Raw genomic sequence first — 17,500 nt, 5'->3', positions numbered from 1 at the left:
TGGAACAAGGCGATTACGTGTGAAACAGTAAGTTGATCCACTTAATTTTAATGTTCAAAGGGAGATAATAATTTTTAGTGTGTTACAGACCTTTGACGTGAGATATAAACGCTGACGTGAGACATAGAGACATCAACAATAACCATTTACCCAGAGAGAAGACCAAGAGACAAAGTTTCCTCAACCAACAATAAATTACCAAACACGTAATTATGGCGACGCTCACCACCGACCGCTCCATGCCACTATGAGCATTAAAGTGAGACAACGACAGAGTTCCCGCCATAAAAGAACGCCAGTGTAGGCAGAAGGCGGGCGAATATTCATCTGGTTTAGTAGTTTCCATAAGTCATTACGGGGTGAAGGGGATCGCCAGGCACTGCTGATTGCTCTTGCTGGCAGTGAATATTTTTTTTTTATGATGCAGGTTTTATATTCCATAAATCTATCATGATAGGGATGGAAGGCATCGCCAGGCGCTCTTGGTTGCTTTTACTGGCAATACTTACTAAACACGGGCCACAGTGTCAAAGTGGGTATGACTTGGGGGCCACATGAAGCACCAACATGTTCGAGGCCACAGTAAAGTTCCCATTTAGGGCCACATGATGCACCCACATATTCGAGGCCACAGCAAAGTTCCCATTGGCCACAGTGAGGCTTCATTTGTGGGCCACCAGTTAAGCTCTCGTTGTATCCTGGGCCACTGTGGACCTCCTACATATTCAAACATCCGGTAATACCACGAGACAGTCATCTTATACGTGTGGGCGCTTAGGAGTCATTCATGCCTCACCTCTTATAGGACAAATGTGCACCAGTTCTCATGAGACACAATCATTACTACAGTTAGTTCATTCTCGTTATGTTGGGTGTTCGTGCGTTAAGGTCATTACCTGTATGGAAAGAGGGTGTGTATGTATGTATGTATGTATGTATTTAGTGCCAATAGGGTTGAACTATCTCTCGCTCTCTGCATCGACAATGAAAGAAAGAGATTAAAAGATAGATTGAGAGAGACAGAGAGAGAGAAAGAGCGACAGAGTGTGAGTTACGGTCTCTTAATTAGGTGAATCTGCTGGGGTTGACAATTACCATAACTTGTGTTAATGTTGGGGTAACTCTGTCATTCTTTACCTGACTCAGCTCTTATCTCTCTCTCTCTCTCTCTCTCTCTTTTTTTTTTTTTTTTTTTCTCTTTTTTTTTTCTCTCTCTATCTATCTATCTATCTATCTTACATACAGACACACACCTAACCTAACCCCACCCCCTCCTCCTCCTGGCTAGACTCGATGCCTTTCCTTGAGTCAGTGTTGACGTGTTCTCGGTGATCCCCTGAAGATGGTGACAGTGTGTGAGTGAAGTGTTGATACGTGGCCTAATCCTCGACTCTCCTACCCTGCCACCACTATACTAGCCACCACACATTATCCATAGTCACCACACATCACCATCAGTCACCACACACTGCAAATAGTCACCACATACCAAAAATAAACACACACACACACACACACACACACACACACACACACACACACACACACACACACACACACACACAGGTAACAATCATCGCCTTTATTCAGCACCGTAAGAGACAAAAATTAATCTAACAATTCCTTAATAAATTACCCTTACACAAACCATATCCTAAGAGTAAACGCAGAAGCAGACGCAGACGCAAACGCAGACGCAGACAACATACATAGAAGACAATACAGAAGAAGACAAATTATAAGTACTAGTATAATTAAGGTGAATATTTTTCTTTAAAGACGTGAGTTCAGAAGGTGTGAACTTGTGAGAGAACGCAGCAATCCAAGTGCCTGAGAAAGTATTTATAACTATGAGAAGAATGAGGGATGAATGATGAGGAGACTGAGGTGATTGTGAACGGTGGTGACAGGTGCTTTGAGGATGAATGATGAGGAGGAGATAATAACTAACTCTTGAATGAGGAAGAATGATTGGGTTGAAGAGTACGACTGAAGAATGGCGACAGCGATGGTTGAAAGTCCTGGGTGATGGATTCTTTAAGGGGGGGGGGGCGGAACAAGCGCTCTGAGGAGGGTTATGAAGGTTAAGAATATAAATCAAGAAATGGATAATAATTGAGAATGAATGAATAAACTGAGGAATAAAGAATAGAGAAAGAAATAGTTTTTGGAAAGAATGAGAAAGAAATCGAGTAGTGAGTGGTTTAGGTACGTGGTGAGAATAGATGAAGATAAGTTAAAGGAAAAGTTTTATACGTGAGTGAGATGATCTGATGGGGGGAAATACAAGGCCTGAGAAGGTGGTGAGAAGGATAAAGGTGAAGGATTATATACTTGTTTAGGGTCTTAGTATCCAGGAGTATATAGAGTTTCACTTCATCAAACACTACGGGGAGATTTTTGACGGTGGGGATACCTCTCCTGTCACAATGGCGGGAAAAATATATATATAAATACTTAGATATTTTGGAGTCTTCTTTCTCAGGCATATTATACTTACAGCTTAGAGCCTTAGAGTCTTACCTCGGTGACTCTTCAACTTCCAGGGATTATTTTCGTTGTGTTTTGTGTTTACATGAAGCGAGGTATATACTGCTGATCCCAGTGTCCTCTGGTGGATTGCGCGAGTAATCCTGTCTAGCTCCCTGACTGTACCTCTCATGTAGCTGAGATTTTATATTTTCACTGAGTAAAGATTATCCTCTGTTCTTCTTCCTCAGATGCCAGTACCATTATCCTCTAGCGTTCGTGTAGAGTAAAGACAAATTATCCGACACTGTCTCTATCAAGATTATCGCCAACACACGTATTGCTCACTGGGACCAATAGACACCCTCCTGTTCACCCACATTATGCAGTAACTCGCCTGATACATACAAGGTGTCTCTGTGGTGATTGTCAACACATTCGTCCCCAGAACAAGTGGGCCTGGACTCAATTCTCGTTCGCGGGTGAGACTCTGAGCAAATCCCTCTCCTATGTTACCGTCTGTGTATCAGCAGTTGGGTACATGGATTTAAATGTATTTGGGGATCGTGCTCCGAGTAAATAGTTAGCCAGTGCGGTTTGTTGTTTGTCCGGTCTTCCAGGGTAATTCATCGACACTAGGTCACACAACTCACTAATTATTAGCAAGTGGTTGTCATGTTTGACGGCAGCTCTACACCTGGACTCCATCCAGGTTATGAAGTTTGTTAACTCCGGGTGAGACAGCTACAGTACACCCTTACTCAGCTGTAGGACATGTGATGTGTCGGCAGCACTTTATACATCTGAAACAAATTGACAGTTAATGTAGCGGCACGACCAGCTGTCTCCACTTACGAAGGACATTACTGCTGCCACCACCCGCGTCCACCATTCTTCAGGCACAACAATTGGCTCAACACATTGCCTCCAACTCTATAATAACAGCCCAAAAGAGACTCATAAAAGTGCCACACATTACCTCCACCTGCAGACAATTTCTCCATCAAGGTGTTGACAGCATTACTGAGCTGCCTCGCACCTGCCTGGAGGCACACCATCACAAGGCTACTGTTCTTTACCATAAAACCTGCGCCAGCATTAGAAAACGGCATCGCCTGGGGTTTCGCTTTATTTGAAAATAATAATTTATCAAAAAAGTACGTCAGACGAACGTTTGCCTACTTTCTGCCCGTACTGGCATACTTCTGTGGCACTGACTTAGGCTCCAAGACACTGATGGTGACTTTGGTGTTCCCTCAGTTCTCTGTTGATGACTGAGGAAAATCATCACTCAGCTGAATATTAACATGATAAATACGACTCTGTTATCTCCTCTGTGGATCCTTAAGTCGTTTGACCCAAAATGGAGACGACAAATGGGACGCCTTCCTAAACTTTCTCAGTGGTCTTGGTGAACACAACACAGATACGTGTCAGGGCTCCAAGGTTCCTGACTGAGGTAAACAAGGACGTCAGATCAGTACAATATATCCACCTCGATCAATTATAGATATGTGATATTTTTGATGTGCTTGTGATGTCGTCCTGTGATAACCTTACTTCTCAACCTTAATTCACAAAATTCGAGATGACTTTGTCGTGGTAAGACACTTTACGGATTATAGTTCCCGAGTCAGCGCGCTTAATAATTCCGGTTGCAAAATCGAATTTGTCGAAAGACGGTCATTGCAAATTGGGTTCGCTTTGATCAGTTAAGAAGAATGACGTTTGGCTTCGAAACGGCACTTTCATCTTCCCAGAGAACAGACAGCGTCAGTCGGGCTCCAGAAATCTTGTAACCCGAAGCTATTTTGGAATGTTCACATTTTGGAAACGTCCAAAATTTCACAGAAAATTCATGGCTCATAGAAAGACACGAGAATATTTACGTCAACATCAACAACATGAGTAACTTGAGTCACTTTAAGAAGATATACTCATCTTTAACCTCTTGTGCACGGGTTCATCTCTGAGCTGAATAAAATCGTCTGTCGTTGACCAAATATTAAAAGTGCCGTCCCTTTAGTGCAGGGCTTAGTGGAGATAATCTATTAAGGGTATTTTCTGCCTTGTGTGAGGAGGAGACCACACTGACTCCCCCCTGTAACGCTCACTCTCCTCCACAAACAAGACTCAGATTAAACACTAACACAATCTGCTTTGGTTAACGGGAGTTCGTGTTCTGAGAATTTCCAACAGGGCCTCATGGCATGTGTCCAGACCTTGAGGGAAGTAGATCCCTGTTTATCTGTTGTTGGACAAATTCCTACTTAACTTAACCTAACCTAACCTAACCTAACCTAACCTAACCTAACCTAACCTAACCTAACCTAACCTAACCTAACCTAATCTAACCTAACTAGAGACTCTAAGAGACTTTTTTCATATGGCATTTGTCTTACTTAATTACGATTCAGATAGACATATGTTCTGTTATTATGTCTTTGAGGATAATGTCTGGTGGCTGAATCTCTGGCTGAATATTGTCACAGTGTTGTCTGGTTGAATGTTGTTAGACGGAGTTGTGTTGGCACAGTGTTGTCAGGACTGCAGGTGTGTGTGTGTGTGTGTGTGTGTGTGTGTGTGTTTGTGTGGGGGGCACTGCCAAGGCACTAACTGAACATTGTGTAGAAGTTACCGCCTGCTCACCAACCCACACAAGGGAGAGAACATACATACATACATACATACATACATTCATACATACATACATACATACATACATACATACATACATACATACATACATACATACATACATACATACATACGAAGATAAATTGTGACTTTAAACTAAAAAAGATAGACTGTTTTTCTTTTTTAATTCGCTTGTGTGTGTGTGTGTCAGAGATAGTTGGTGATGGGGAGTGAAGGCCTCAAGGTTGGTTGGTAGTGATCGAGTGAGAGACTGTGTTCGTCAAGTCCATCAATATTATCTTGGTAGTGTGGTGGTGTGTAGGTGGTGGAGTAGGGGTGTGGTTTTGGGCGGTGTGGTGGTGTGGGGTGTGGTGTTAGGTGGTGTGGTGGTGTGCAGGTGATATGGTTATGTGAAGGAGTCAAGGTGAATTTGGGGTTTGACATATCTAGTTAGGCCAGTTCAGGTCAGGTCAGGTTAGAATAATACAATATTTTGGTAGGCTGAGTATGTCCGGGCGTTCATCAGGGTCAGTTCCGCTGGTAGGGAAGTCATGTAGTGAGGGTTGGGACTTGCCTACCACGTTGGAATTTCGGTTTCTGATTAATTGTTGGAACACGACGGCCGAGTCTGGTATAAGCCTGGTGCTGTGGCTCTTAGTGGTTGAGTTTCTGTCCTTAATCACAACTTAGGTGACGTGGAGTTGTTTGTGCCTCGAGTTATGTCTGAATGTTCTTGTGAGTTTACCATTTGTTGTATGTTGTGGTTTTCCTGTTTTGTTGTCTCCTGTATGACATATTTGCGCTTAGTTCATATATATAAATCCAAGTGTAGTGTCAGAGAACCATCCGTGGTCCTAAAACTAAGTGTCTCACGTCCAATGGTTCAAGTAATTGTTTAACACTGACAGTATTCAAGCCTCTCACAGACAGCTTGCTGCCGCCACACACTTAGTATTTAAAGTGAAGTAGTTTTGGAGGGGAACAATTATATTAATTTCCTCCCCAAACTTCCTTTAGATGATGCAGCAACACCTCGAGGCGGCGCCTCGGTCCTTACACCAAGACTCTGGGTCATCCACACACTCTGGCTCTCCTAACTTTACTGACGTCCAGGTGGTGCAAAGTTTCTCAAGTTTTAAAAGTTCTCTCCTAAAACTTGACAGTAAACTGTTGGCACACATGAGTCACGCCTCAGAGACTCTCACTAGCACTGTGTGAGCCTTGGTACCTGTGTCGCACCCTTCGTTTACTCGTGTGGCAAGTTTGATGTGAACTTCTCAGCATACATAAAGACTCGAATCATAAACACAACTTTAATACGAGCAATCAAGAGCGCCTGGCGTTCCTCCTAACCCTGCAGTTCCACATTTATGGAATGTGCGCCAGACTAAGGTTCGCTTTCCTCCTGCCTCCCTGCAGTGACGCTCTCTTGCAGTACGAGACGGAAGTAAAAGGCGCGGGAGAGCAGCCCGGGGCAATAGAGAAAGTAAGTGTGTGTGTGTGTAACTCTGGTGGAGGTCGCGACGAGGTTGACGGGAAAGTGAAAATATGATCTACTTCACCAACACCGAGATAAAGTAACACGAGCACAACCAACAATGCCCCAGAGTACACCAAGTAACTACTGTTGTTACTTCTCTACCCTGCAGACCCACACACCAGTTATCTATGAACCATCTAAAACAGCTCAACGTTACTCAAACCTTAGTGTTTTATCTCCCCCCTGGCAGCCGCTTTATCATCCTCGTTTAATTGAAGTCTTTTAAAACCGAAAGGAAAAAAAAATATCCTCACAAGACCGTCTTCCACAGGCGATGTCATTGTTCCCTACAATAGCGGACGGGAGTTGACGGGAGGTAAGAGAGGACAATGTGATCGCTGGCGTGAAAAATATTGACACAAGCACCTTCCTTCCTCACCCTTGAGAATGGCTGGGGGGGGGGGGGGGGGCGTCCCGGTGCTTGTTTGAATATCAGGGTAACAAGATAGTCCCGGTGCTTGTGTGAATAGCAAAGGTGGCAATATAGTCATGGTATTCGTTTACAATATCAAGATTTTCAGGGCGTTGGTCTTGAAAGTTTACGAACAAGTTAGGGCAAGTTTGTGTCGACAGTGATGAAGAATATCAAGGTAACAAGTTTACCTCGACACTTGTTCAGACTCAGATGATAAGTTAGAAAAAAATCCCCCCGAAAGAAAAGTAATCCCAAAATGTAATAATCAAATCGACAAAAATAATCACCAATAAAACAAAATTATAAAACAGGAGAAACCAAACATACTAAAATACCTTAAAACCATAAGAAAAAAAAACACCCCAAACAAACACAAACTCCGGGAAACTCAAGAAACAGTGTCGAATACATTAAACATCTGGTGACATGGTCAGGACCTGGGAACATGATTTGAAGTGTCTACCTAAGAGACGTGTTTGTGATAGTTATCCCTTGTACTGTGTCCCAAGACCATGGTAACACAGCGAGGATGTTGAGTGTGTGGGGACGGCCCGGGACCAAGAGGAGGGAGAGGGTGAGGAAAGAGAGGAGATAGAGAGGAGAGGTAGAGAAGAGAGATTATGAGGAAAGAGAGAATGAAAGAGGAGGGGGATAGAGAGAAGAAGTCAGAAGAGAGGAAAGAGAGAGGGAGATAGAGAGAAGAGATGCAGAAAAGGGTGATAGAGAAAAGAGAAAAAGAGAGACAGATAGACATAGAGCCACATCACGAAAGGCAGACAAACAGAGAGCAGGACATACATACATACATACATACATACATACATACATACATACATACATACATACACACATACATACATACATACACACATACATACATACATACATACACATACATACATACATACATACATACATACATACATACATACATACATACATACATACATACATACATACATACATACATACAGAGAATCCAACACCCCTGCCTAACCATCGTCAACATTTGCTCTTAAAACAATATACAATTTCCAAGTCTATTCTGATTTTTTTTCCCTGAACCCAAGTGACATTTAGCTCTCTCTCTCTCTCTCTCTCTCTCTCTCTCTCTCTCTCTCTCTCTCTTAACCCCAAGGCTGAGATTAGGCTCACTGTGGCTTATGTAATGAGTCTGATAAGAGTAGTAATTGAGTGAAAGACTTGGGGATTATTTTGTTATTTGTTCATAGACGCGGCGAGTGAAATCAAATCTTGAAGGGAGAATCAGAGTGAGGGAACCACGGAACAAACTTGTTATTAGGTTAGGTGGTGTGTGGTGGTGTGTGGTGGGGAGGTGTGTGGTGGGGGGAGGTGTGTGGTGGTGGGGGAGGTGTGTGTGGTGGGAGGTGTGGTGGTGGGGAGGTGTGTGTGTGGTGGTGGGGGGAGGTGTGTGTGGTGGTGGGGGGAGGGTGTGTGTGGTGGTGGGGAGGCGTGTGGTGGAGGGGAGGTGTGTGGTGGAGGGAGGGTGTGTGTGGTGGTGGGGGAGGGGTATGTGGTGGTGGTGTTGGTGGGGAGGGTGTGTGTGGTGGTGGGGGGGGGTGTGTGGTGGAGGGGGCAGGGTGTGTGGTGGTGGGGGGAGGGTGTGTGGGGGTGATGGTGATGGTGATGGTGAAGGTGATGGAAGGAGGTGTGAATTGACGTTGTTGCCTCATGTGTGTCAATAAAGGCTTAGCACTAAATATCTCAACAAATATCAACGTTAAATAACTCATTAAAGATGAACGCCTCGTGTCTCAACAGTGAAGGCTGGAGCGTGATATGGCGGACCTCAGGGGGATGGCTGGTGACCACAGAGGAGAATATAAACCCGGGATTCTTGACAGCTCTGACTAGTATTGTGATGTGCCGCCGTGTGTATTGTGCAAGAAGGTAGTGGCCGCCACTTACTGCCTCTCACCACTAAGAAGATATACTGCGCAGGAGGGTAGTGGCCGCCACTTACTGCCTCTCAACGTTTAATGGTGACCAACACAACACAATTCTTGACGACTGACAGCTTCAATATGATCAACTGCCGGCAACTCTTTCTGTTTGGGTCATAACTCAACGACGAGTCACACATGTTAAGATGATTATAGTCTAGAATATAAATTTAGTGTTACAAATATGAGGCAACATCACTTAGTTTGGCTAATGTTTCGTTTGTGTGTCTGTGTATGTAGTGTTCCATAATAAAACTTGACATACAGCTTCAGTCTTACCTTGAACGGAATATTAATAAGTAACACCTGCTGGAGATAGTAATATATTAATGATTTATCTTGAACTCGACCTCAGGTGCAGGTGTCTCAGTGAAGCAACAACCCCTGAACAAAACGCTTACATTTGCCTCACCACCTGCGTCACTCTTCCTCGTCGCCGTTGCTGGTCCCTCACCACTGCGTTACTGTACTTCTTGATAACTACTGCTGGGTTTATCGCAGTTCTTTAATTCTGTGTAAACAACAATCTACAACAACTCATTAACGGTGTAAACCTATTTGTTTTTCTTCCTCAAGTTGCAGCGTCTTAATTGTAATTACCTTAGACGTCACCACCGCCGCTCTCCTTAATGAAAACACACTCAAGAGTTTTTTTTCTCCTCTCATTCCAGGTCGACGTCGGCAGAGCGTGTTGTCGTGGACGTCGTTCTCTGGCTGAGTGTGTCGTCGTGTGTTGTGATTCACGGAGGGAAAATGGTCCAGCGAGGCTCCGTGTGGACCAGCCAGGGTGTGCTAGACTCTTTGACTCCTCTTCTCTAGTGGGTTCACGTGTCGCTTCTCCCATTTTGTTTTTCACTGGACGAACATAATGTTATTTTGATATGAAGATTTGCGTCTCTTCTTTTGTATTTTTTTAATGATATTCTGAGATAAAAAAATATATAATCTTTTCTTGCGTTCTCTCAGTCACTGGTGCTAGGAAAGAACAAGTAGGAACTTCAGTGTTAATGGAAGGTAATAATGTACACGTGTTACTGCCGTGAGTTGCCTGAGGACCATGGTGGGGAGAAGCACGAAACATATGGTATTTACCTAATGTACCGTCAGAGACTATAGTGTTCAGTGCACACAACCTATGTTATTCTCAGTGACTCAGGTAATGAAAACAATGTGTACAGTAGATAGAACTGTTCTTGTGTACATCGTCACGTACAAGCGGCCACTTACATGACTGACCAACACGTGACCACTGAAGGAAGATCTTATAGATATAATTTGAACAAAGTTAAAGAAAAGGCTTAAAGCGTGAGGTCACTTGAGACGCTGAGATGGAGAGCCAAGTTGAACAAGGTCACAGGACTATTGGCCTCCCAGTGTTGAGTATGGAGGAGGAGGTGAGCTGGCCAGAGGCACGCTGTGGGAGGTGGAGGCGTTATCTGGCCTTCACTTGGTGGTGGTCGCTGGTCCTGGGCAGCAGGAGGGGCGCCACCACCCCCCCGCTGTATAAACTGCTGCTCCTCACCACCCTCATCCACCTGGCCGGCGGCTCTGACGTCATCAGAATAGGTAAGTTAATTGTCTTTTACTGTCACATAATACTTATAATCATACCTGTATATCCTTTACACACACACACACACACACACACACATATATATATATATATACATATATATATATATATATATATATATATATATATATATATATATATATATATATATATATATATATATATATATATATATATATATATATATATATATATATACGGTATAGCAGTTAAGTTTGAATGACCACTTTGGTAGAGTCGTAAACTTTTCTTGGACGATAAAATTATACAAGGTAGCGACTCTGATATTCAGTACAAGACCTGGGGCTTATTGATGGTTTACCGAGCCAGTCTCACCCACCTGTCATGTATACTTCTTATGGCTTTGTTCTGTAATTTACTCTTAACTCTAATACAATATACGGGCATAATTCACCCTGAGGAAAGTTAGCGCACCAGCACACAAAAACCCATAATTTATTCTTCCCATAAACATATTTCACCCGCTCTCACCCTTATCGGTAGGAGCCACCGCCTCCCTCCCTGCCTCAACACCGTCTTGCCTCAAGTAACGGCGCCAGTGAGTCGACTAAAGCCATCACTCACTCACTCACACACACACCTACTCTTAGAAATAATCAGTACAAGAAGTAATAGGGAGGTGTACAGTACTGTGTGATGATGTAAACATACTACCATGGTCGGGGTCAACACTCGCCTTCCGTATATAAAGTTGTATCCTGGTGTTTACCTCTCAGCGTGTTATACCTGTACCCAGAGCGGCCTTAAAGGTGTCATGTTGTCATTTTGTTTCTGTAATCACTGACTGGGCAGAGCTGAGGTAAGTATATTGCCTGTATGTTTATAATGAAGGCGTATTACTTAACCCTCCTATACTGTCTACTGTCCTAATTCTATTTAGTATAAACAAATATATATATATATATATATATATATATATATATATATATATATATATATATATATATATATATATATATATATATATATATATATATATATATATATATATATATATCATTTGCCATCATAAGGGATCAGTGGCCGAGTGGGTGTAATACTTGCTTCTTGCTTCAAAGGCTGTACGGTACAGTCACCTCAAGGGATCAGCGTCTCCTTCCGAATGAGTCAGTATCGAAGCTAAATGAAATAATTAAGCGCCAGCAGTGTTGGGATCCTGAACTACACATTTTTTAGTATTCTTAGTTATGATGTCTCTTACCTGAGGATGGTATACACATTTTTCTAACATTCCGTATAGGGTGACCCAAGTTAGTGACCCGGTAATACCATCAACCTCGGTGTAGTGAGAGGTGCACCGGGCGGCCAAAACTGAGGACTGGGTGATGGTGCGATAATAAATACACCCAGTAAAGTTATGGTCTTTTGTTTGAGCAGAATGTAATGAATAACACTTACCATGATACCATCAAGTTAATAATGATATTAGTTATGAATAATTAATATTAATTATTATGGTAATGTTAATATTTACCTGCATCATGTTAGATGAAATATTATAATACATTAGTAACCAAGACACAACTTAAATGTTTGGTTTTGTGTTTGTTTATTTCAGTAAAGATAAACAATAAGACTGTCTTTTAATAGCCAAGAACTCTATTGAAAACAAGGTCATTTATACCCCAAATTTACGTCACGCCATGACAGGTGATTCATCACTTGCAGTAATTGTATGATAATTATGCAAGAGAAAAGATTTTGTGTCTTTTAATTTCTGATCTCATCTAAGATCTTGAGGCAATGGAGTCAGTGAAAATTATACAGTAGTGTTTTCATTCTTTCTTTTTTCTGTATACATACTGTACATGTATACAGAAATGAAAACATAAAAAATATCACTCATGACGTCACATCTAATATACTATAGGACTAGGCATGTGTGTCTGTCTGTCTGTTCTGGGCAGCGGAAACGGCACAATCATTTTTCATCAAACTTGGTGGAAAAATCGTAAAAAATTTGTAGAGTGGAACAAACCTGGTCCCATGTCGATGGTTTCTTTAGGAAGGCATTAATTAACCATTTTATTTACGATGGAAAACGATGCAAGTCTACGGACTTGGTGCACCCTAATTAAGCATATAAGTCTATGGACTTGGCGCACCTTAATTAACCATGCAAGTCTAAGGACGTGGGGCACCCTCATTCGCTGTACACTAGCCAAGCACGAGCGTTCAAACTGTCACTGGGCACGAAGGTGCCCGCGATCACCTGTCAACATCTATGACGTCAAGAATAGCTTCTGGATGCAGACAATAGATGGCGTTATTATTGAGGTATCTGGCAACTGCACCGTACACACATTTCTTGAGTAGAGTATCTTTGCTCCTTCACAAGGTCAGAATTTCATAATTATTTTAGTTGACACTTGGTGACTTGGCTGAATGGCTAGTTGCAAGATGGCTTCTCTGTGCACTATTGTTCTACCTCAGCTTGGCAAACGAGTCATCGTGTATTTGAAAACGAAGCAGCCGCCATTGACATTTTATAAAGCTCATGGTATTCTGCCAGCCTCTGTGAAGTGCTACAGGCGTTCATACGCATAATATATAACAAGTGTGGAAGGATATCAAGAGTTGGGTGCTTCATGCCGGCGAGAAGAAGGAACATTACCGACAATATTTCTTCCTGAACCTGTACCAAGCTGGACACAAAGATCCATCACTTTGTCCTCCAGCATCTGTTAAATAAGGTAAGGATTTTAAACAATGGGGTCCAGGAGGGCTAGGAGGGTAGGTCAGGTCCTTCTGGTTTCGTTAGGTTTCGTTTCCCCGGGGTTTTTTTTTACCATGTTTTTACGCCACAATTTCCCTGCCCACTTTGAACGACTAATATTGTTGGTTATTTGGGGGGGGGGGGTGTCATATCTCCCTAACGGCTCATTTGCGACGGAAATGAAGGTCAGATTCGCTTGAAACACCACAAACTACACTCGGATAATGAGACAACCTAACACCTCAAGATGTGAAAGTCTCAAGGTAAACAGTATTAACCTGATCATTGTTAGGTTAACCTTTCATAATTGCTAGTTACCAAGTTTCAACCTTACCGATACAACAGTCATCAGGTTTTGCTCACTTAATATTAATGATGTAAAATGTGGTAAAATGTTGATACATTACAGCACAACATTAATGACGGGTCTGACATGTACAAAAATGCTACAATTTGTAATTCCATCATTGAAACATTCTCAACAAGAGAGTATAGTAACCAAATATTGTTTTCTCCAGTATTAATCTTATAACAACGTTTCTATTATAATTTAAGCTTGCTCTCACATTAGTAAATTGTTTATAAAGTCGCCAAGCGTAAATAACTCCACCTGTTGTGACAATCCCGGCAACTATACTCGACGCCGTGTTAACTCGTGCTATAAGAAGCGTCATCTATGGGTTGAAAATCGAACTGAACCAGACGACTGACGGGGTTCACTCCAGCGGTTGATTCCCGAGGACACGAACTTGAGGTGACTACAAACTATTTAACAAACAGGAACATTACTGACCCCACACACACTGACTTGACATTACAGTAAGGAAAAGGAATTGAAACTTTTATATTCTGCTTCTTTTAGTGACATAGTATTTGTGTACAGTATTAAATGTTCCGCTGATAGTTTTATACATTTTGAGGGCGGGTGAAGGTACGGCTGAAGGAGTCAAGTGAGAGTGAGATGATTGCTTGGTGAAGGGGGAGAGGTGAGGTAGGGTAGAGTTGGCTTGGTAGAGAAGAGATGGAGAGTGTGAGAAGTGAGGTAGGGGGAGAATTAGCATGACAGAAGGGAGAGGGAGTGAGAGGTGAGATAGGATAGAGCTCAGCATGGTAGAAGGAGTGAGTAGTGAGGTAAGGTAGAGTCAGCTTTATAGAAGGGAGAAGGAATGAGTGAAAGTGAGATAGGAGTGAGTCATAAATGAGAGAGACAGGCAAACAGACAGACAGAGAAACGGGGGAAAAAAAGAGGAGAGAAAGAGAGAGGGGAAGACAGCATAATAGAAGAGAGACACACACAGAGAGAGAGAGAGAGAGAGAGAGAGAGAGAGAGAGAGAGAGATGAAGCAGGGGAGAGCCAAGCTATAATATGGGGGTGTTCGTGGTGGCTCTGTGTGGCTCGGGTACAGGAGGGGAATATTAATGGAGCCAGTCAGGGTAGTGTGTATAGTGTGTATTCTCGAGTGGGGAAAACATCACAGTTCACTAAATACGTCGATCAAAGCTTTAGAAATTACTTTGTGTTAATATGTATAATACCCAAGGCAAAACCAGAACGTCAAATTATCGTTTCTTTCATCCATTTATTTTCAACCTAACCTAACTCCCTTTTCCCTCTCACACCTCCCTAATCACCTCCCCCGCCTCCCACACCCCCACCTACTCCCCCACTCCCCCCACCTCCCCCTAATAAAAGTAGGTTAATTGACTCTAAAACACTTCCTATTCACATCCGTCTGGCAAATTCTTCCTCTTGAGAAAATTTCCTTCAATAGATGACGAGGCGGATCGTTTAATCTTTGGTCGAGAGAAATTATTGGGTCAACTTCTTATGGTGATAATTCAACCCAAAGTCGCCCATTACAGCTATAATAGTGTGTGTGTGTGCGTGCGTGCGTGCGTGTGTGCGTGCGTGCGTGTGTGTGTGCGTTGGGGTGTTGTTTCTGTGGATGGGTGTATGTGTGTATATATGTGTGTTGGTTGTATATACCTGTGGTGTAATGGTCAGCATGCTCGTCTCGGGTTCAATCCCCGGGCAGGATGAAACTATGGGCAAGTTTCTTTACGCCATTTGCCTCTGTCTACCCAGCAGTAATTGGGAACCTGGATGTTAATCGATTTGTGGATCGTGTTCCAGGGTAATGGTTAGCCAGTGCAGTTGGCGAGTTGTCCGGTCTTCTCGGACTATTCCTTGACACTGGGTCATGCAACTCGTTAACTTAGGGCGTGGTTGTTGTGTTGGTGACAGCTTCTACACCTTAAACACTGGGTCATGCAACTCGTTAACTTAGGGTGTGGTTGTTGTGTTGGTGACAGCTTCTACACCTTAAACACTGGGTCATGCAACTCGTTAACTTAGGGTGTGGTTGTTGTGTTGGTGACAGCTTCTACACCTTAAACACTGGGTCATGCAACTCGTTAACTTAGGGTATGGTTGTTGTGTTGGCGACAGCTTCTACACCTTAAACACTGGGTCATGCAACTCGTTAACTTAGGGTATGGTTGTTGTGTTGGCGACAGCTTCTACACCTTAAACACTGGGTCATGCAACTCGTTAACTTAGGGTGTGGTTGTTGTGTTGGCGACAGCTTCTACACCTTAACAAATTCACGCCTAGGAGGCCCTTAGACCGGCCATCCTCATTACACGAGGGTCAACCATTATTATACTGAATATACTGTATGTGTGTATGGCCTGATACCTGCTCATATACAGTACATATATAATCATCATTCCTATATGTACCTGTGTCTGTATTTATAAAGCTGTATATGTGTGCTGTATATAACTACATATTTACAAACGATGATAGTAGTCTGTCATAACACACATCAACATCTATTCTGTCTCTTCCGTACATATTCAGGCTCGTAAATTACCGTACGCTAGATCTATTTATCAAAGCTCTGTCTGTCTGTCTATCTGTCCCTTCCTTCATATCTTCTCTCCTTCCCTTTTCTTCCTTCCCTCCCTCCCCTCCTTGCCCTCCCTCCCTCTCCTCCCTGCCCTCCCTCCCTCTCCTCCCTGCCCTCCCTCCTCCTCCTCCCTCCTCCTCCTCCTCCTCCTGTCTCCCTCCCTGCCCTCCTTCCCTCCCTCCCTACTTGAGATGGTCAGGAAGTTGCCTCAGATTATAATCGCTCCCTCTCCTCTCTTCCTATCTGCCCCTGGTAAAGCCTGATTTCTTTCTTTCTTTCATTCTTTCATTCTTTTTTCGTTCTTTTCCATTTTCACATTTCCTTATTTTTACCAGCTAGAAGACTATTATATCTATTTCCCCATTAATTTGTTTTTCCTATGTCCCTTTTATCATATTTTTCTTTTTCTATTCCACAGTATTTCATATCGTTTCCATATTTTTTCAACCGTACTAAAAAAAATTCATTCTCCCTCATTATTCGTAGTTTTTTTTCTTAATATGCCAAGTCAATTTTGCATTTCATTATAAGTTTCTCTCATGGAATTAATTTTGTTTCATGAAGAATTTAAGATGAAATGCTGTAATAAATTTCAAATAGGTTTTAGGAGATAAAATATTCTGCAACACATGTAGTTGGATCCTCTTATAGTCGTAAGATGCGATAGTCTTTTGTTTCCGATAGTCATTTGTTTGTGATAGTCATTTGTTTGCGATAGTCATTTGTTTACGATAGTCTTTTGTTTACCAGCCATTTGTTTACCAGTCATTTGTTTACGATAGTCATTTGTTTACGATAAAGTCTTCTGTTTACATTACCAGTAGAATTTTTACTTCATTTGAACAAGATCTTAGCACAGTACAATAAAGGACCTCTTGCTTAGGGTTAGATTCTCAAAAACCAGGAAGTTAAAATTTCCTCATAAGTAAACCCAATGAATAGACTAACGTAAGATAAAACATGAAAAAAACACATTCAAAATGGCATTAAAAGTACAATTAGACACGAATCTAAGCTTTATCTATCCGTCCCGGGTGTATAGTGGGTCATTTAATTCAGCTTAGTACCGTACAGAAGCTTTAAGAGTCAATTAACTCAGCCTAGCACGAGAGGCGGGAAGTCTAACACAAGGCTAGTGTCGCCTCATTGACTCAGTGAAACTGTGTTGTGTTATTGTTGGGACCGGAAGGCGAGAACAGTGATGATGGATGTGTGGTGCTGTTGTGGTGAGTGTGTGGTGGTGTGTGATGGGG

The 17,500-nt window shown here is 42.4% G+C and overlaps 1 protein-coding gene across 7 annotated transcripts in view; it reads left to right on the top strand.

Annotated features, from left to right (window-relative positions):
• Positions 1-17,500, top strand: part of LOC121876955 (glutamate receptor ionotropic, kainate 2-like) — a 152,537-nt gene that overhangs the window by 22,884 nt on the left and 112,153 nt on the right. For 6 of the 7 annotated variants that reach the window (XM_042382538.1, XM_042382541.1, XM_042382535.1 and 3 more), the window contains exon 2: positions 9,697-10,591. In XM_042382538.1, the coding sequence (XP_042238472.1) occupies positions 10,354-10,591 (238 nt within the window). In that variant the 5' untranslated portion in view covers positions 9,697-10,353. The remainder of the gene's footprint in view (positions 1-9,696; positions 10,592-17,500) is intronic. The other variant, XM_042382537.1, reaches the window with a different exon arrangement.

This window comes from Homarus americanus, unplaced genomic scaffold (genome assembly GCF_018991925.1).
Source record: "Homarus americanus isolate GMGI-L3 unplaced genomic scaffold, GMGI_Hamer_2.0 scaffold726, whole genome shotgun sequence".
In the NCBI taxonomy this organism is placed as follows: Eukaryota; Metazoa; Arthropoda; class Malacostraca; order Decapoda; family Nephropidae; genus Homarus; species Homarus americanus.
The sequence above is the reverse complement of the archived record's forward strand: the minus strand, read 5'-3'. Positions and strand labels throughout refer to the sequence as shown.